This window comes from Halichoerus grypus, chromosome 7, assembly GCF_964656455.1.
Source record: "Halichoerus grypus chromosome 7, mHalGry1.hap1.1, whole genome shotgun sequence".
Lineage (NCBI taxonomy): Eukaryota > Metazoa > Chordata > Mammalia > Carnivora > Phocidae > Halichoerus > Halichoerus grypus.
The window spans coordinates 62,567,602-62,589,165 of NC_135718.1; the positions used below are offsets into that span (position 1 = coordinate 62,567,602).

The 21,564-nt window shown below is 41.4% G+C and overlaps 1 protein-coding gene and 1 long non-coding RNA gene across 3 annotated transcripts in view; one reads left to right on the top strand and one right to left on the bottom strand.

Annotated features, from left to right (window-relative positions):
- LOC118519321 (uncharacterized) overlaps window positions 1–21,564 on the top strand; it is a 176,573-nt gene that overhangs the window by 66,206 nt on the left and 88,803 nt on the right. The gene's annotated exons all lie outside the window — the stretch shown is intronic.
- CABCOCO1 (ciliary associated calcium binding coiled-coil 1) overlaps window positions 2,170–21,564 on the bottom strand; it is a 195,269-nt gene continuing 175,874 nt past the window's right edge. For both annotated transcript variants that reach the window (XM_078077669.1, XM_078077675.1), the window contains one exon: window positions 2,170–2,322. In XM_078077669.1, coding sequence (XP_077933795.1) covers window positions 2,185–2,322 — 138 coding nt within the window. In that variant the 3' untranslated portion in view covers window positions 2,170–2,184. The remainder of the gene's footprint in view (window positions 2,323–21,564) is intronic.

Below are 21,564 nucleotides of genomic sequence, written 5' to 3' on the forward strand. Positions count from 1 at the left end.
GAGGGAGAAGCAGGCTTCCCGCCGAGCAGGGAGCCCAATGCGGGGCTCGATCCCAGGACCCTGGGATCATGACCTGAGCAGAAGGCAGACGCTTAATGACTGAGCCACCCAGGCGCCCCCTTTACTTGACAAATATTGATTAAGCCTCTAGGATGTGCTAGCCACTATACTAAACCCAAGAAAGAACTACAGCTGAACTTCTTAGAAATTACTGCTGATATTTAGATTCCAACCAAAGGGGCCTATTAGGGCCCTGCCCATAGTCTCTCCCCTGGTGACTTGAGAGCATTCTGCCTTGCATGATAACTGCCATTCCTGCCTTTCTTTGCTTGGAGAGCTTCCTTTGGTCACCAAAACCTGCTTTGTCTGCCTGTGTGACCAGCTGTCTGTGCCCCGGGGTGAGTGCGTCTCAGGCCACACCTCATCTGAAGACTGATGGCAGCTGGTATATAAATATCCCAGCTCCCCCTCTCTCTGGTGGGATAACACTGAGGTGTGTATTCTACACTGGCTCTAAGAGTTTTTCCACTGAGATCGAGCTCCCGTTGCCCACAGTGGTAGTTGGCTTATCAGTACGTCTCAATCTGGCTGCCTTGCCTATCTGGTCTCATTCATTTGCCTTCTCCTGGACTGGTTTTTCTTTTGCCTCCCAAATCAATTTCTTCACTCAAATTCTTGTCTCAGGGACTACTTTTCAGGCAACCCAAGTTAAGACAGGGCTCCTAAGGCTTCTTTTGTTCTATCATGAGTAGGTATTTTGAATCTTATGAAGATAAGCAGCCATATTTAAATTGTCTTAGGAGTTAATTCTTGGTCTAGTAGTGATTTAACTTATTTTTACTTCAGCCTCGCCATGTCTTATGTGGGGCTATTGAGAGCTGTCACCTACTTTATCCTAGACTCTTAGTAGATGGCAAAGAAATAATGTACCACATTTCTCCTGAGAGAGAACTATTCTTACCTTGTAGGGATTTACTTTGTGAGGCCTGCTGGGCCAAAGGATACTTAGAGAACAAGGTACTTGAATATGGTATTACTCTCCTTTTTCTGAATCCTACTATTTCAAAGGAAGCGCTTATTGCCCTTGTGGAGAAGGTAGTACATCCTGGACTCAAGCAGGTTTTTGTTTTGAGGTTTATCCAACAAATCTGAATGGGTGAACCTGGGAGCCATCCTTACTGCCTTAAAGGGCATTTTTATTTTGCTGCTCAACAAAAGTTTATTGAACCTTTATGGGATTTGAACCCTAGATGAAGCAACATGGAATACACACAAACACACAAAATGGATAAAATGCACAGTTCCAGGTAAGGTAATGGGTCTGGGAAGAGCAATTGAAATATCCCTCTTTAGGGTTCATTTGAGTGGTAATACATTGCATCTTAAAGAATAATCAGAAAATCAAATAGACTTTGGTAAGTTTGCCTGATTTTAAAAATATAATCTCAGAGGGGGAAATGGCCTGTCTACAGAGACAAATGGTTACCAATCTCAAAATAGTTTTTTTTATTTTTATTCAGCCAACAAACATTCTTTTTTGGAGTTTTAACCTAATTTCCCAGAGTTGCCTGGTCTATCTTTCTCCTCTAATTTTAATGTTCTACTCAAGTCTTTAAGGTCTCAGTTGGTTAATGTTTAATGCTCTCCATGACCACTGTTTGATATTTACACTTATAGGGCTAACCAAATTTGTAGAGCAAATTAAAAGTGTGCAGGTCTTTGGCAAGCCACGTTTAGATATGTGTTGCTCAGAAACCATCTCCTTGTTCAATACTGCATGCCCCAAATAGTTTCAATTAACTCTTCTCCTTTCTGGCAAGATCTGTAACTCTCTGCACTGCTTTTGGGGAGCTATTACTTCCTAGATTTACAAATGTCACAGCCTCCTACCCTTCTGCTTCCAGAAAGCATGTCACAGCAGGGAGCTTCCTTTCTCTGTGAAGTGAGAGTGTCAGCAACAGGTAACCTATTAAACCAGATTGACCAAAGACCACAAAAAAGTACACTGGAGAGGGAGCAGGGGAAGCTAGGAGTGGAGGATTTGTGTAAGGGAAGGAGGGGGTAAGAACTGAAGAGTTGGTATTTTTATTTAAAAAAAAAAAACTATACATATTCTTAAAAAACATATAGGTGTGGGACACCTGGGTGGCTCAGTCGGTTAAGCATCTGACTCTTGATTTTGGCTCAGGTCATGATCTCAGGGTTGTGAGATGGAGCCCTGCATCGGGCTCTGAGCTCGGCAGGGAGTCTGCTTGAGATTCTCTCTCTCCATCTGCCCCTCCTGCAGCTTGCTCTCTCTTTTTGTAGAATAAATAAACAAAGCTTAAAAAAAAACATTTAAAAATTAAAAAAAAACCCATACAGGTGCAATAACACACAGATTAGGTAAAGAGCTATTACTGTAATTACCTGAAGAAATACATTATTTTTCTTACCTATGGGTTTAATTTCAGCTTTTTGTTTTGTTTTGTTTTTGTTGTTGAACAAACTGAAAGGGCAGTGTGGTATCACACATCAGACAGGGTTGGGGGAACCAAAGCTTGGGTTTCATGTCTAATAAGGGCCAGCTTCACTGTAGGACGTTGGCCACGCCCTGTCCTTAATCTCACTGGGCATCACCCACAGAAGAGGAGAGTGCTATGATCTCTGGAATGTCTTCCAGTTCAGGCATACAGGGATTCAATCCTATCTTTAGCCCCAGTCATAAAATTCCAGGGGAGTGGAAGGTGGGGCTTACACCAATCTTCTTAAAGGACACAAGTCTCACAAATAATTGCCCAATTTGCCTCAAAGAGTGTCTTGCTTGTGGCTGGCTATTAGCCATTTTTTCCCTCCATCTTTCCAAGCCAATATTCTCTTTCAGCTTTGTTGAGAGACCCCAGTTTTTACACAGTGTGAGAAGATATGAAGAAGCTTCTGGGATTTAATCAGCAGATGAAAATGAGGAATCCTCAAACTGTAGGGTCATTAATGGACTTGGGGACTCAGATTTCCTGGGGGTCAGATTTCCTGTCTCCTCAAGACTCCAGAGAGAGTCGGGCCAAGTCCGGAGTGATAGCTGCTTTCCTGGCACATGGGCAGTGACTGAACACTAATGTGTTTAACAGTCGGATTTATTTTTAATCTACTGTATTAGGAGCACAAATTAAATCAAGAACAAAATGTTACCAATGTTGTTTTTTTTGTTCCTGCATATGCATATATCCTTAACACTGTTTTGCATTCCCTTGTGCTAGGAAGCTCCCCATCTGACATCTGACTTATTTCATAACATTAGTTTTTTTGTTTTTTTTGTTTTGTTTTGTTTTGTTTTTTTAAGTGCGAATATATGTGGAGGAAAAAGAGAAACAAGGAGCTGAATTTCCACTCCATTCAGCCCCCCAGCTTCAAGAAATCACTGCAGTACAGATTTTAACAATTAACATTCCTGCAGTGCAAGTCGTTCTGGATGGAGCTAATAAATGATTTCAAACACTCCCCAGCTCAAATACACGTTCAGCTTATTTTCTGTCATTTGATGGCATGGGTGGGTTGAGACATTCCTCTAAGCTTTTTTTTTTCCTTCTAGTCAAAGAAAGAGATCTTATCTCCCTACCCACCCTAACTCACCCCCTTCCTCTGCCCTCCCCGCTCCGTGCCTACTTTACTGAAACCTGACTTACAGGTCAGCAGGCTGGTAACAGATTAATTTTACTCTGTGAGGAACACCAAGCATTTTGGCCAGGAAACATGAGAACCCTGTTATAATATTACCGTTTTTCTAAATTAAATATTAGGAAAAATTAAACCAAATTGTGGCCCATAGTGCAATGGAAAATATTTCTCTTCCAAACACTTCTCTGTGATAAATGCCTGTGTAAGGGAAGCACAATAAATATGCACTACATTAAAAAACCTAGATTATTCTGGTTTTAAGACTTATAGCTAAAAGTGGTTTAATGTTTCATGCCTAATAATAGATTACTCCTATCACATTTCTAACCTTTATTTCTCCTAGCTTTGAAGTCCAGCCATATAAAGGTTGTTTGTAGAACCACACGAAAGTTAAAGCAAATATTACTTAGCATGATTCATACCAGCAAGAATTTGCAATGAAGGCAGAGGCCTGTGTGTGTGTATGTGTGTGTGTCTGAATCAAAGGAAATGAAATGTTTGTAATATTTTTTGGTTGATAAATTTATTAAAACATCTTAGAGGCTTGTAGTGGAGGCACAGCTGACATAAACAGACTGACTGGAAACAGATTATATTCTGCTCTGTGGGGGAGGCAGAATTTAGAGGGGGAAAAATTCCCTGGATTTCAAAAATTGCCACCAGGTCACAGCAATACTTAATTAACTGAATACATTAATGGAAGGCTATAACATAGATGCTAAAAAGGGGGGGGAGAGCATGAAGTTCATTTAATCCTCTGTTCTTTGCTTACAGATTAGCCTTTCAGAATGAGCAACCTGGGTTTTTTTTTTTTTTTTTTAAAGGATCCATTTACCTTCCAGAGCTTTTCATAGCAAAACATTTTGCATGGTTGCAAAAGAAATTAATTTGTTGCCAGTTGCTCCATACTGGGCAGGAATTCTGAATAAAGAATGTAAGCAATCTATCTTTGTTTGCAAGATATAATTAATCTGGCAGTTAAAATTCTTTGGAAACATTCTGATGACTTATGTGGAAAAGTAGCGCAGCATTTTCAAAGAAAACTCAGAACTGTATGCAGGGGAAGATAAAAGATATATGAAGTGTTTGTTCTAAGCGATACTATTCATTTAAAGATCATAATGTAACCCCACCCTAGCAATTATTGTGAAAAACAAGACAAATCTCCGTCTATAGCTTTCTGACACCGTCTTGATTTGAGAAACAAAATAAGCACATTACTGTTATAGTCTAATAGACTGCAAGCTGTTTTATTAGAGTCAGCTGAATCCTGTTTTGCATAAAAAGAACTCTGTTTGCTATCAAGAACACATTTACATTAATATGACTTTGACAAAGTAAAATAAAATCGCATTAAGATGATGTAAGTAGATAAGACAATGAAATCTCTGTGAGAGAGCTTTGGCATACACTAATTACAGTCAAGTCCCTGCAGGAAAAGAACATATTTTTACACCAACTATCCATGTGTTTGAAAATGTAGAGAGCCCAAAATGCAATCCTCGGTTTAGGTATTTCCTGAATACATTGTGTTTCTGAGGTAGTTTTTTTTTTTCTTTTCTTTCTTTCTTTTTTTTTTTAAAGGAGACTGCCTGATAAATAACACTTTCATTTACTATAATACAAGAGAGTTTCTTTCTGAATACTAGCCTGTAATCATCCTGATTATTTTAAGGGACTTTCCAATATAGGGCAGCTGAAAACAAGGTTTTAGATTACATGGTAATTTAGGAATGCATGAAAAGCTAAGCAGTTACCATAATAGGGTTCTGGATAAACTTCATGGTTTTTAGCGCAAAACATAACAACATATGTTTTGTGATTTGTTTCAATGATTTTTCTGTATTTTTTTTGCTCAGGTTCTATCAAAATATTTGGAGGCCTCATCTGTGTACAGCGTTTTTATAACCTTATTTTGAAAACTTTGATGTCTCTCTTTTTATTCAGTCATTAAAAGAAAGGCAGTGATGGATGATGATAATGCTGTGGATTTTATGACTAATCAGTTCTTGGCAGTGGCCATATTTCTTCCACAGTGAAACTAAACTTTAATATTCTTTTGGCCTTGTATAGACTTAAAAAATTTGGGGTGGGGGGGGGACTAGGTACACCAGCTACTTATTAAGTATTGCCGAACAGTTATTGCTCAGAAGTTAGCACTCTGATATAACACCTGACAAAATGAAGCAATCAGGAATGAGGCTTTCTCCTCCTTCCTGGCTACTCACAAATTTTGGGTGCCGTGTAATTGTGTCTTTCCCCATGTTTTAAAGGCAAAAGTATAGAGAAAAACTAGAGACAGTAGAAAATCTGAGAGGGAAGAAAGTCTCCTAGGAGTGAGATGGCCTACCATTTGCATTTCCTCTTCTCCAACTGTCTTTGTGATGATGCAATTTTTATGAGGAGCCTGACTTTCTGCCTGGAGTCTTTGATGTATTGTTCTTGAAGTTGCAACAACAAACACCAGGTGTCTCCACTTAGCTGAGCTAAAGTTTCTGAAAAGGAAGGCCCCTTTGCCAGGAAAAGTTGAAGCAGCCTTCCCTTTTCCTAGTGCTCTTGGCTACTGCCTAGATAAGCCCAGAAGGACTGGCAGGGGCTGGTGGAAGGGAGTTCATTCATTGATGAGTGTTCGGTTAGAGCCCGTTGACTCATATCAGATCTGTAAGGGAACCTGATTTTTGTGTGGAAGTCACAAAGACTGGTGCCCCTGGAAACATTGGTATGCTGGGGAAGGAGTCTAGTGAACCAGGCAGCAGTGACTGGAGTTACATCCTTGGGTTACTCTGACAAGGACTCGCCATCTTGGAAAGCAAGAAGTCAGTACTGGGTGGATGGGAGCCTTCTTCTTATGGGAAAGCCAACTCAGTGGGGGATCTTCTGCTTGGGGACAATTAGACTGAAGACCCAGCAGCTGATGTGTTGGCTTCTTCTCTACCAGTGGCCAATACCTCAAATTCCCTTAGGGATTTTTATTAAAATTTATTCATTCCTTCAACAAATAATCATTTGTTGCCGGTACTGTTCTAGCAGTGAAAAAACTAAACAAAACCCTTTCATTTGATGTCAAGGGTAACAACCGAGGCCAGTGTTTGCCAAAACACTATGTTTCCTGGCATTCCAAGTAGGGTGATAGAGATTCTCTGCTGAGAAAAGATTTCATATTTCCTTATGCTCTGGAACTGCTGGGTGAGCAGGGATCTATATGTAGAACTTCTTAGTAGACTTAATGTGCTAGTTTGCATTGTCCCTTTCCAAGAGATGTCCTATTTTCCTGAGGTAGGCAAAAACTTAGATTTGGAATGTGGAAGGAGGCAAAAACAAAAACAAGCAAACAAAAACAAAAACCAACAACAACAAACAACCCCTCCAAAACAAAACAAAACAAAACAAAACAAAACAAAACAAAACACCTAACAGGGCTTGGAGGCCACCTGTTCAAGGAAGGTGATGTTTGCCACAGAAAATATGACTGTGGAAGCAGTACGGATCTCATTATAGGGGAAAGCTCTGTTCCCCATGTGTTCTGAGTAGTCTTCAAACAACCACATGGAAGATGGGAAAGCTAAGAGATATGGGTTCTAGTCCCAGCTCTGCCTCTAACTAGCTGTGCAATGTTGGGTAATTTGCTTACCTTTTTTGATCTTAATTCCTCCTTCTTAATAATCAACATTGAATACGTATTAAGTCACTTAATCATCAAAATAGCTTTATGAGGTAGATCAAGTTATTACATCTATTTTATAGATAAGGAATCTGAATAACAGATTAAGAAACTTATGCAAGGTCACACAGCTAGAAAGTGATGGTGCCAAGAATATTCAATGACAATTTTGGACCAGATGGTTTCTTCTTCAAGATCTAATATTCTATGATTTTAGGGGAGTGGCTTTTGCTATGTCTCATATCTACTGTGATAGGGCAGTCAGTCCTCTAAGCAGAAATCATGCATCAGTCAGCAGATTTACTGAGCCATGTACTCTGCGCCAGAACTAGCCAAGGCCCTAGGGAGTCCACAGGGAACAAGAGAAAGTCCCTGCCCTCAGGACCTTATAGTCTAGTGGGGATGCGGTAGGGGACTGGTAAACAGGCAGTCCATTTGTGTAACAAAAATATTCATTATCACTAACATTTCTATAGTGAATCATAATATTAGAATATTATGGCAGACTCTTCATAAAAGCCAAAAGTAGAAACAACCCAAGTGCCCATCAATTGATGAATGAAATAAACAAAATGTGGTCTATCCACATAATGGAATATTACTCAGCTATAAAAAGGAATGAAGTTGGGGCGCCTGGGTGGCTCAGTCGTTAAGCGTCTGCCTTCAGCTCGGGTCATGATCCCGGGGTCCTGGGATCGAGCCCCACATTGGGCTCCATGCTCCGCGGGAAGCCTGCTTCTCCCTCTCTCACTCCCACTGCTTGTGTTCCCTCTCTCACTGTGTCTGTCTCTGTCAAATAAATAAATAAAATCTTTAAAAAAAAAAAAACAAAAAACAAAAAAGGAATGAAGTATTGGTAATGATACAACATGGATGGACCCCCAAAACATCATGTGAAGTGAAAGAAGCCAGACACATATTATATGATTCCATTTACATGAACTGTCCAGAAGAGGCAAACCCATAGAGACCGAAAGCAGATTAGTACTTGTCAGGCCCTAAGGGGAAGGGGACATTGGGGAATGACTATTTAATGGGTACAGGGTTGTTGTATTTTTTTTTTTTTGGAGTGTTGAATATTCTGTGATGGTTGGACATCATTGTAAGTACTAAATGTTCCTAATGATAAATTTTATGCTGTGTATGTTTTCCTACAACTTAAAAAATGATGATAGGTAAGGCCAGGCTTATTATTCCCATTTCAAGTTAATAAATCCCTATTCACCACCTATATTATGGAAAAGGGCTCACTAGTGTTGTGGCTATAAAGGTGAATAAGATATAATCCCTCTCCTAACAGATTTTATAATCTACTTAGTGGAATAATAGAAGATCAACAATGAATTGCAGTAAAGCATAATTAAATCATCTTTATAATAGCAGAATAGGCAAAAATGAGGAATATTGAGGAGAAAGGAACAATTCATCACAAAGGCACTGAAGATACCAAAAACATAAGTGACAGCCACAAAACCCAAATGGGTCTTCTGCGTCATGACGGTGACATAAAGCAGGGATTGGCACATAGCCACTCGGCAGTCCGAGGCCATGAGCGCCGGGAGGTGGCAGTCAATGGAACCACAGAAGGTGAGGAGGAAGACGGAGTAGTGTAGTATGTGTAGATAAAGCTGCCCCATGCTCCAACAACATGGCTATCATCTGAGGCACGGTGACAGAGGAGGGGCAGATGTCATGGAAAAGTAGTGACTTGGGGCCACAAAAAAAGAAACAATTCATTTTCTACTGAGGTTTTTAGAAAATCCTCATGGAGGAAATGGTGCTTCTTGTGTCTTAAAGGTTGAATAGAAATTCAGTTAATAGAGAAGAGGAAACCAACAGAGAGGATAAATAACTTGCTGAGTGTCATACAGCAGTGATGGAACAGAAACTGTACGATAAGCTCCTCAATCCTCCTGATTTGTGGATTCCATAGTTGTGAATTATTTGTAACTCCAAACCAATACTTGGGGCATTTTTGCAGTTTTTTGTGGACCTGTGCAGAGTGGTGAATTGAGTCACTGGGCAGGCATCTTCCCAGCGGAGGTCAAACAAGGCAACATCTGCCTTCTTGTTTCCTCTCTCATGTTGTGTCCTTTTCACAGTGTGTTTATTGTTGTGTTTTCACAATTTTGTGCTTTTTGCTGGTGATTTCACTATTTAAAGTGGCCCCCGAGCACCGTGCTGAAGTGCTGTCTGGTGTTCTGAAGTGCAAAATGGCTGTGATGTGCTTTGTAGAGAAAATGTGTTAGATAAGTTTCCTTCCCACTGGAGGTATAGAGCTGTTGGCTGCGAGTTTTATGTTAACAAATCAATAATATATGTTTAATAAGGTGTCTTTAAACAGAAACACATACAAAAGTAGGTTGTATGTTGATAAGTTGATGAAAATGTTGGGACCAGAGGCTCACAGGAACCTAACCTTGTATTTCCCCTAGGATCAATGGTTCAGTGTTCACGAATTCAGTGTTTGCGGCAACTTTACTGAACCCAAGTACTACAAACACCGAGAATAGACTGGACTTCTCATTATTCTTTACTCCCAGGTTGAATTTGAGCCATTCTTTCTCTACTCATCACTCATCATCAACCCCCACCTTCTAGCTAAACACACACACACACACACACACATACACACAGGTGTGCACATACACACACACTTCTCCCCAGAACTGCTTACATAATTTTTAGGGTTCAGAGCAAAATAAAAATGCACAGCGCCTGTGCACACTGCACACCTATGAAGCTGGCCCTGCTTCTCCCTCCACCTAATCAGCCATGTCCTCACTTGAGTGCGTGTCCTTCTTTCTTCTCTGGGGTCAAGAAAATCTGGTCGCTGCTCACTCTACATCCTTTGACATAGGAAGTTTACCAAGCCATTTGGACTCACCAGATGTCTCTGGGGAAGAGGGAAATACATTTACAGACACACAGTCTGTGATGACTTGGTGGCTGAATGGTTGGTTTGGCCTTTGGCCTCCTGGAGTCCAGTGACTTGGAGGGGGTTTTGTTTTCTCACCGCCAACAAGCCAGAGTCACACGGGCTTGCATATAAGAGCAAAACAGGGCCATAGAGCTCCACTCTGCCTCTCTTCACTCCCCGGGGTCACATTCCCTGCAAGAAGTCTCCTTAATGATTTGATAGGTTCCAATTTAGCTCCTTGAAGTTCCTGGATAAAGCTGGAGTCTTGGCAGCCTCTCGCGGCAGCCTTTGTTCAAGGACTGTGGCCTCTCCAGATAGATGTCCAGACTTCCAGGACAGAAGCAGGGGGAGGGCGGGCACTGGACTCCTGAAGTGGATTTGCTTGGCTCAGAACTTGCTTTTTATAAAAGTTGTGGCTTAAGTCTTCGGTGAGGAAAGGAAGGGAGGGGAAGAGTAGACATTTAGAAGCAAGGCAAGGAAGGCGGATCCCTGGAGTGCATTTCCGGATCTGGGCTTTCTTCAGTCCTGCTTGCCCTCTGACCCAGTAGGAATGGGGTCAAGTCTGGGAAAGCGTGCAGGCTTGTGAGGAAGCTGGTTGGGTTTCCTTTGGGAAGGGAGGGCCCAGTCTGCTGGGTTCCCTAGTTGCTCCCTTGTCATTCACAGACCTCTCTATCTGTCACCTCTGTATGGCCACCTATCACAGGGCCTTCAGAGACATCTTCCAGAAAGCTTCTGAGCCTGGGGCAGGTAGGAGGCTGTATTACCTTGCCAGGCCTGCTCTAGCAAAGATGGGACTTCAAGAGTAGAAATTTATTGTCCCACGGTTCTGGGGGCCAGAAGTCCAGGAGCAAGGTGTTGGCAGATTTGGATCCTTTTGAGAGCCATGAGGGAGAATCTGTTCCAGGCCCCTGTACTAGCTTCTGGTGGCTTGCTGGCCACCTCTGGCATTTCTTGGCTTACAGATACATCCCCCTGATCTATGTCTTGATGTTCGCATGGTGTTTTCCCTGTGTCTCTGGTTCCAAATTTCTCCTTTTTTTTTTTTTTTTTTTAAATAAAAACCCTTATAGGCCCACCTTACTCCAGTATTAACTAATTACATCCACACTAACCCTATTTCCAAGTAGGGTCATATTCTGAGGCTTTAGGGGTCCAGACTTCAACATATGAATTTTGGAGGACTCCATGCAATCCGGAACAGAGGCTGTGGTGCGAATGAAGAACAGTGGTGAGATTTAGCAAGGTGGGTGCTGACGGAGATGGGCCAGATCACAGTGCTGAGTGTGGACCGGGAAGGAATGGGACTTAGACTTTTACATGTACTGTGGAGCCAGGCTGTAAACTGTTTTAAAAGCCAAGAGAGTAAAGTCAAACTTGGTGTAAAAGGCAGGTGGGAGCCACTGTAGACTCTTGAGCTGGATTGGAATAGTGTAAAAATGGCATTTTAGGCCATTGGCTCAGGCAGATGTATGGAGGACGAATTGCAGAGTCTGTCAGCAGAGGCGCGGGGTTGGGGGGGCACGGAGGGGAGGAGAAGAAAGGGCGGGCGGGGGGGGGGGCGGCTAAATGCCCTCCGGGCTACCTTGGGAGTAGAATGGAAAGGCTGTAGGCTGTGAGAATTTTTATAGGGAAAAGAAGATGGTAGGATTTGATTCATTAACTGGGTTCAGAAGATGGGAGCATTAATGATAGGAACCAGGATCTAAGGTTGAGAAGGGTAAGTCCACATGAATGCTCATCAATGCGCATGCTCAGGTGAAAATCATAGTTGGGAATGTTCCGTGTTTGAAAGGATGTGCAGCATCTAAGAGGACATGTGTTCTGTTCAGAGGTCAGCAAACTCTTTTTGTAAAGGGCCAGGTAGGAAATATTTTAGGCTTTAAGGGCCAGATGGTCTCTGTTGTAACTATTCAGCAGCTGGTCCATCAGGAAAGCAACCATAGCCAATATGTAAATGAATGGGCGTGGCTGTACGTCAATGAGACTTTATTTACAGGAACAAGCAGCTGACTGGATTTGGTTCAAGGGCAGTAGTTTGGTGACTTCTGCTCTAGATAACTGCAGCTATGATACAACCACACGTTAAAAGGAGAGAGAACACAGAGGTCCTTTAAAGCCGATTTTGAGATCTCTTTTGGAGGGATGCATGTTCCATATTCAATGAAAGTCTGTAATATCAACTGAAACTTACTTATTCATGCATGTAGCATTTTACTGGGAATCCACTAGGTGCCAAGTATGTTTGCATGTTATCACTGTCACTCTCCACTGGCAACTTTGTGAGTTGGCAACCGCTTATTCCCATTTTACGGTTGAGGAAACTGAGGCAGCCCTGAGTATGGCGACATGGAGTTGTTTACTTTTTCCTGACTGGGAAGTTTAACCAGTCTCTGGGTGGAGGTCTTCCACTCAGGCAGGAAGTTTGCTTAGGCTTGACAGTTTGCCTGAGGCAATATTAAATTTAACACCTGCTTACTCTTTTCAGAATTTTAACTTTGCCCGCAATTAGCAGTCTTCTGGATAACTGCACTCTGTGTTCTTACTAGAGAGTAAGGCCTGGAAGCTGTGTAACATCTACAGCTGGTTCAGAGCCTGGAAGAGAGAAAAGTTGAGGAAGAATAATTTAAGGCTCACGTAATTTGCCCTTTTCTCTAGATTACCTACATTTTTTCCTTTGATCGAGTTGACTGCTGGGTAACTCACAGAATCTTTCTTATGTAATTTAAGACATCATCTTGGTCTTTTTGCTGGAATTGCTACAGAAAAGTTGTGTGGATTTTTCTCCTGATTTAGCTCAGAGTTGTCATTGAAAATACCATTTATTATATTCCCCCATATATTGCTCCCTGTGAGAAAATTATCTCAGAATTTAACATAAGGAAATTTCTTCTCTTCTGAGAAAATATGATTCTGTTTCTCAGCTAAAGAAAACCACACAACTAATTGTGTTTTCTTTTTAGATTGGGCTTCCAGGAAGCTCAGGGCCATGTTTAAAGCACAAAGATAACAACTATTGTCACTTACTACCAAATGTTTTCAAGACTGCATCTCCCTTTTTGCTCCTGTTTTATTAATTTTCTTTTTCCTACTATAAGCTGCTTCGAATACTTCTTAAAGAGAAATGAGTGTTTCGAAAACATAAATTTAAATTGAATTGATTCAGAATTAGAGAGTTTTTCAGCCAATCAAATAGTAACCTAAGTTCCATTAGACTAAAGAAATATATTGAAAAGACTTTATGACTAAGGACAGACATTTGCTTGTATAACTCTTAGAGGATACATAGTGTTTGCCCTATGATGACAAATTATTTCACATCTGCTGAGTGACCTGTCCAAATGGATTACTACATATATTTGCCTTAACACTAAGCACTGGGTAAGGTACTGAGGACCTGAACAAGCACGAGGTTTGGTGTTAGAAGGTCTGAGAACTTGTTTTAACTCTGCCACGAAATAGTCATGTGACTTCAGGCCAGGGCCCGAACCTCAGCGGGATGATTTTGAATGTCCCTTCAAATTAACCTTCTGCATACTAGCCTATACTTGCTGCTGTCTGCCATTCACTCTCTTGCGTTGTTCCTCAAGTGAGTGTGTGTGTGTGTACACATTTTTTAAAAAAAAGAAAGAAGGGCATGAATTTTTCATTGAAAAGAACAACCTTACTATCATTCATTGAGTTGTATAAACCACATTATTTCAAATAGATTTGAGTAGCTAACAAAGATGAATGCAATAAAATGAGATGAAACGAACTGAAGCGAAATAAAACGGGTTTTCTGCAGAGAGAAAAAACAAGACTTAGAAAGATGAGAAGATGGGTAGGTAGTAGGTAGACACCTGTTGAATAAAACACCAGCATCCACCTGCCTGTAGAAAAGCACGTTTTGTTTCTGCACAAACACAAATAGCCTTGGAAGTGGAAGCAAAATGGAGTAAGAGTGTGAAGAAATCTTTGTCTTAAATTAAACTTAACCAACACATGATGGAAACATAGCATGAATTGACTGAGTGTTAGAAGTCAGTTGCTCAGGGCGCCTGGATGGCTCAGTTGATTGGGCGACTGTCTTCGGCTCAGGTCATGATCCTGGAGTCCCAGGATCAAGTCCCGCATCGGGCTCCCTGCTTGGCCCCATCTCATTCTCTCTCTCTCTCTCTCTCATTCTCTCTCTTTCAAATAAATAACTAAAATCTTAAAAAAAAGAAAAAAGGTCAGTTGCTGAGTGAGTCATCGATCTATAAAGGTGCTTACTGGATTCGGTAAATGGAAACTCCTCCAGCCCAAAGGTGCAGCAGGGAAGCTCAGGACATTTGCTGCAGTGGGACTAGAAGGCGTTTGGCTCCTGATGGCTGCCTGTGTCTCTAACAGAATGAGAAGCCCCTCTGAGAAGCAAGCAGAGAGTGGCAGGGAAAGTAAAAAACAAAAAGGAAGTAGCTTGGGGGAATTCAACAAGCGGCACTTCTGATGAAATTAGTGAGTAATAAGGTGATATAGAGGCCCATTCCTCTTTATGGGGAACATTCTCTGGTGAGCTCTTCAAATGGGAAATTCTCAAATACTGTAATGCGCTGATATGAAAGATTTATGTAGCGAGAGGTCTAAGAGATAGCAGAAGGAATTTGAAGCTATGGAGGTTGGCAGTCCTGCCATGAATACTTCATTCATTTAACAAATATTTATAGAGCCCTTACCATGTACTGGATGCAATGTCAGTCACTTGAGGGAATGGGGGCAAGGGAGCAAATCATGAGTCATATACCATATCTGTCTTTCAGAAGCACATATCGGAATGAAGAAGCTGGCATAAAATAAATCTTATTAATTCATTAAAAGTATTTATTGAGCACCTATTATGTACCAAAGCTAGTGCCAGGTGAGATCCACAGCGCAGAACTAAAATGAACACCATCTGTCTTGAAATGTTTAGAAGTCTGTAAGTCAGGAAGGTTGTTGCCGTTGTTGTTTTCTGTCTCAAAAGAGAATTAACAGACTTTGCTGAGCACTGCAGAGATTAAATGGAATTAGAAGGTCCAAGTAGATAGATAATAAAGCAATAGGAAGAACAATGGAGATTCCTATTGTTTGGGTTATTTCTTGGCATATTTATTGTGAAGAACTCTTTAATTTTACGTAAATGGTAGGTTTTCTTAGTTCTGAAGATTGAGGTTTTACCTAAAATAGTGACCTCATATATTTATCTAGTGGCAGAGCCTGGAAAAATGATCTGAATCCCCAGGAGAAGAGAAGGCAGAGCTAGCAGGGGGGGACTATATGTTGCAAGATGCTCTGTCCCATGCTTACGGCAGACATTAGTCATAGATCACGGAACTTTTTCCTGCTATGCCTGGATACGGCCTCAAGATCCTTCTTATCACAGTGTGGTAAGTGGCCAGGGCTTGTCTTGGCACATAAGGATGAAGTCTTTTTGCCCTCTGAAGTCCCTTTAGCCATTGGGACATGCCCCAGTTCTTCATACTTTGAGATACAGCTGAATGCTTTGAGTTTCGTTTGGGCTTTTTCCGGTTCTTTCCTTCCCTCCCTCTCCATCTCCCTCCCCCCACTCCCCTCTGCCCCTGCACTATACTGTGTGTTTTACATACATATTTTATTGAATCCTCACAAGAATCCTGGGAGGTAGGTGTGATTATTACATCTCCTGAAACTAACTCGCCCAGGGTCCCACCAGCAGTCAGTAGTGGAACTGACTTCAAATCTACACCACGTGTCTCCTCCCAGAGCTGAAGCTTGTCCCCGCCTGCAGAGTCAGAAATGTGAGACTGGCACCCCCAGGAAGTAAGGTTGTTCTTTTCAATGAAAAATTCATGCCCTTCTTTCTTTTTTTTAAAAAAAAATTTTATTTGAATTCAATTAATTAACATATAGTGTATTATTTGTTTTAGAGGTCGAGTTCAGTGATTCATCAGTTGCATACAACACCCAGTGCTCATCACATCAAGTGCCCTCCTTAATGCCCATCACCCAGTTACCCCATCCCCCACCCACCTCCCCTCCAGCACCCCTCAGTTTGTTTCCTAGAGTTAAGAGTCGCATGGTTTGCCCCAATGTTTATGGCAGCAATGTTCACAATAGCAAACTGTGGAAAGAGAAGGACACGCCCTTATTTCTAAACTTGAAGACACCGTCTATATCTCCAGGAGAAAGGATAGAGTTGGACAACCCCTCAATCTCCTGTTCCATCTTCTTAATCGGACCGAGGAAGGAACAAGATGCAGAAGCCCACGCTTGTGTACCTGCATCCCACCCCTGTTCCCTGACATCTGTGACCATAACGGGGAGGGAATGGCTGATCTAGCACAGCTGACCTGGGGGAAAGGGGTTAAATACTTGGAACACTAGGTATCATTTTCTTTTTTCTTTTTTCCAGGGATATTAACTAGCTGATTTGAATTCCATTTCTCATCCTGCCCCATACTCATTTTTGGGTCAAACAGTCCGGAGGACAAGCTAGGCATCAGAACAGAGAAGCAAGAGACACAGACTGAGACAGCTGTAGTCCCCAAATTATCAAAGGTTGACGCTGAAGGGGAAAACCTTATTTTCTAAAACTGTATCGACAGGATTAAGATGGGAACTGGATGAGAAATATAGGAAATAAAAACAATACTGCTATTTATGGAACACCTACTAGATGCTAACTAGATGCTTATTTCAGTGCTTTACATGAATTTTAAAAACTTGCATGACCATACAAAGTTGATATTATTTTTTTCTCTTTTATAGTTGGGGAAAATGAAGATCAGAGAAGTTAAGACACTTGCTTACAAAGATGACAGACACAGCTAGCAATACATGGTCCCCCCAGGAGTCAAACCACAGTTCCCCAAATTCTAAGGCTCTTAATCAATTTACTAAATCTGACCTATGTGAAAATGGTATAAACTTTAAAGCACCAAAACCCAAATTTACTAATGAAGCTTAAGCTTCAGGGCCCCTCACTTGCCAGGGCCCTTTGTAAGACTCTGGGAGAGGTCCCAGTAGTTTTTATTTATAACTTTGTATTATTTTACTCAAAGAAGCTCTCCTCAATTATATGAGCTTTGGACCCCACAAAACTTGAATCTGCCACTGAAAGCACCATATTATTCTAGGCTGGATCATCACATAGTCCAGTCCTTCCATTCTTATTTCCCACCATCCCACGGAGAGTCCAGTAGACAGTTCTCTTCTCTTGGCTGGCTATTAATCATCATCCAAATTCCCAGTGTTTCCCTTCTCTGGAATCTCTCTCTCTTTTTATTTTTTAGATTTTATTTATTTGTTTGAGAGAGAGTGAGAGCATGCACAAGCGGTGGGGAGGGGCAGAGGGAGAGGGAGAAGCAGGCTCCCCACTGAGCAGGGATACCGATGTGGGGTTTGATCCCAGGACCCTGAGATCACGACCTAAGCCAAAGACAGACAACTGACTGAGCCACCCAGGCGCCTCTCTTTCTCTTTTTTTAGATAGCAAGTCATGTTGGGGGCCGACAGCTTCAGCATAAAAGTATTAATCTTTTTTTTTTTTAAGATTTTATTTATTTATTTATTTGACAGAGACAGACACAGTGAGAGAGGGAACACAAGCAGTGGGAGTGAGAGAGGGAGAAGCAGGCTTCCTGTGGAGCAGGGAGCCCGATGTGGGGCTCGATCCCAGGACCCCGGGATCATGACCTGAGCTGAAGGCAGACGCTTAACGACTGAGCCACCCAGGCGCCCCCATAAAGTATTAATCTTTTTTCTGGCATCACACATATAACATTGCCCATGGTGTGTTTGTAACCCCTTGTGAGAACGGCCAATCTTCTAATTATAGTAAATGCAGTCAAGGAAAAGGGCCCAGATTTTAAACAAACAGCCATGAATTCTGCATTTGCATGTCATGCTCTGAAATCATCTTTTTCTGAGTCACGGATTATCCATTTAGATCAAGCCATGAAGAGCATCGTGTTTTGTTAAGTTGGGGCCTTTGGAAAGGGTAAAAGAATTGTAGCCAAATATACTGAGATTCTGTACTCTTCAAAGTAAAACATCTTGGTAAATCATAGTTCTCAAGTGGCTACACATTCAGGACAAGAATATATTCATGCTGAGTGAACTCTATTTCCAGAACTGTGACAATGTAGAATGTACAATTACTGGAGGATTCAGTGAGCACTGGAGAACGCTGAATTACTATAAAAGTTGATTTGGAAACTAATTTGGACCATATGATTATTGGGACAAGACTTATAACATCTTTATTTCTTACTATCTATAGAAACAAACTCAGGTATGTGTAAGGAGGTATTAGTTCAGGCAAAAACAATGTTACTAATAAGCCGTGTGACCTTAGATGATGATGATGATGATAATGATGATAATGACTAAAGTTCGCATTATTGATTATTGACTATGTCAGGTACCATGCTGAGCACTTTACATCCATTACCACATTTAATCCTCACAACTCTATCATTGTCCCCATTTTTCAGATGAGGCCACTGAGGCCCAGAAGGGTCAAGTGACTTTCCAGGTCATCTGGTAAATCATGAGCCTGGGATTTGAGCAAGATCTCATAGCAGAACCCAAGGTCTTAAACACTCTTCATGCTATTTCACCTTGTGGGGCTCAGTTTTCCAATCTGTAAAATGAGGGGCTTGGCTCCCCCCCAGTCTCTGTTTCTTCTAGCTATAAAGCTCTAAGATGTTATGATTTCAAGTTGTAATCCTCTGGCAGCAAAAGAGTGCTTGATTTTTTTTTTACGAATATGTTTGTTTTTCAAATTGATCTCTACCAGCTCAGGGTAATTAAAACCCCACAGCTCTTATATTTCCCAAGTAAACAGAGGCGTGCACATTCACCAGCCCTCACAGCAGTGCCTCTGGCTCTGTTTATGCATAGCACCTAAGATAAAAATCAAATATATGGTGAAAAGTAGTAAGCACTGTATGAGCAGAGGAATAACGTATGTACACCCTAGCCTAATGTTCTGTAAGTTTTTGCTTATTTATTGATGGCAGTAAGGGTTGACTTGATCCAGGGCTCCCATAAACAACTTCAGATGATCTGTTGGTACATAGTACTTTACATTCATGGTGGCCATGCTGTGGGACGGTGATGGTGGGCTTAGAAATGCAGAGTATCTATTTAGCAGCTTGCAATCCAGGTAACCATTTATTATGGCCAGAATAACAGAATTCACAATTTGAAAAATGCTCAGCCTTTCTGGATTAAGATGCTATCATGGCAGAGTTCTTTACGCACAACCTCAGTTACCATGGAAATCATGATGCAGAATGTTCTAAGTTCTTGGCATCTCTGGATTGCAAGTGTTTATTTACCTTTTGTGAAGAATATATTCCTGAATCGGAGGCAGAAACGGAACAGGTTTCCTACGAAGAACATGGATGTGGGTTCCTTAGGTACAATGTGGCAGGACAAGGGAGAGGACCCTTTGCTCATTTCATAAAGAGCTACTGAGTGCTTCTTTCCTGGCTTTCTGTTGGGAGCTCCTGGTGCCCAGATGAAGTATGTGAAGCCTTGTCCTCAGGAGCTTGTAGCATGGGTGAGAAGCTGCATGTGAAAAGCTCTCTGTACATTTACATGGTGCACATGTCTTTATGTTCATGAAGAAGATGGCATTGAACTAGGCCTTAAAGGATAAGAATTTGGACCTACAGACACTGGGATGAGAGTGGAGAGGAAGAAAAGCGAGGAGGAGAGGCTAGGTGAAGCAAGACAAGAGACAGACTGGGCCTAGAACAAGTCTGTCTGTATTTTTCCATTGTAGCATCATTATCATTGCCATTGTTTGTGTTGTTGTTTGATTACTGACTGTCTCCCCACACTGGAGTGTAAGTTCCTTGGGAGCATGGACAAGGAACAAGGTCTGTGTTATTCACTGACATATCCCAAGTACCTATGACCCTGTCTGGTGTGTGGAAGGAGCTCAGTAGCTATGTATCATGTGGAGAGAAGAAGACAGGTTTGGAACAAGACTGACCAAGAGTGGAGGGACATGCAGAACCTTGGGGTCAAAGATACGTTGTAGTTTAGTTATCCCAACTGCTGGTCAAGACTTTCAAAAATCAGAGTTTTGCCTTGGCATGGTCATAATGCTAGCTGGACACAGAGAAAGAATTGAAAAAACAAACAAACAAAGAACAAGCAGACATTAAGACTATGAACAGGAGTCAGAATGGGGTGGCAATTTAATTTATCACAGCAAACATGTACCAACCACAAACCAACCATTACAGAGGTCAAGATGAACTTCAAAGGAGTTTCAAAGGAAGGAAAATTGTGTCTTCTTGGTAAGTAATAGCTTCATAGAAGAGGCAGTATTTCAAGTACAATTTGAATAATAGGTAGATTTTTTTCTAGATTGGAAATGGGAGAGGAGAAGGACATTCCAATAAAGAAAAACAAAACAAAACAAAACAAAACAAAATTAGAGTTGGGAAGAGAAAGAGCAGTTATGAAGAACCTGTGTGTCAAATATCTTAGTTTATGTTTTACTTAAATCACCTTACTTATTCTTTGCAGAACCAAATAGGGCAAGATTACAGATGAGGAAGCTGACCTTCCTAGTAGAGCTGTGACTTGAATCCATGTCTGTCTGACTCAAATCTGGTAAGAATGGTCATAATAATAGGTAACATTAATTGAGCTACCTGTTTCCTTATCCTCTTGGGAAACCCCATCCTTCATGAACCAACACAAGCATCTCTCCCTGGCGATTTTTCCTGTAACCTCTGCATTGAGTGTTCTGCATCTGCCCTAATTAGAAATAGTTATTTCACTATATTGCAATTATCCAATGACATCTATTTGGAACACACTAGATCATGAACTTGATGAGGAGAGGGATGGATGTATCTGCCACCTTCTGTAGATGGGCTCTTGGTGGGACTTCTTTGTGTAACTAAATTTTGAATTCATGTTCTCATGTGGGATCATCATATGAGCTGAATCTGAACTAACTGGTTGCACCCTCCCTTCAGGAAGCCTGGTAAAGTGAATTTGATATCAACTTTGTGGTGAGATGGTCTAATAAGGTGGGGAATCCCCCAATGTACATGTTGGTGTTCAGCTGAGCCAAACATTCAAAAAGAAATTCAGGAGTCCACCAGAGAAGGCAAAGTTGTCAAATCATTCCCTGAAGCACCTCTGAGTAAAAAAAAAAAAAAAAATAAAGGTCTTGGCTTGGGTCTGTGTTATGGATAAAGGAAGAACAGGAGAAAAAATAAAGGAATGGCCAGCCTCACAGAGACTCAGGTGAGCGGGATTGTGCGCGGGCAGCAGGTTGCAGAGTTCAACCTCTGAGCTCAGTGTGTCCATCACCCGTGGGGCC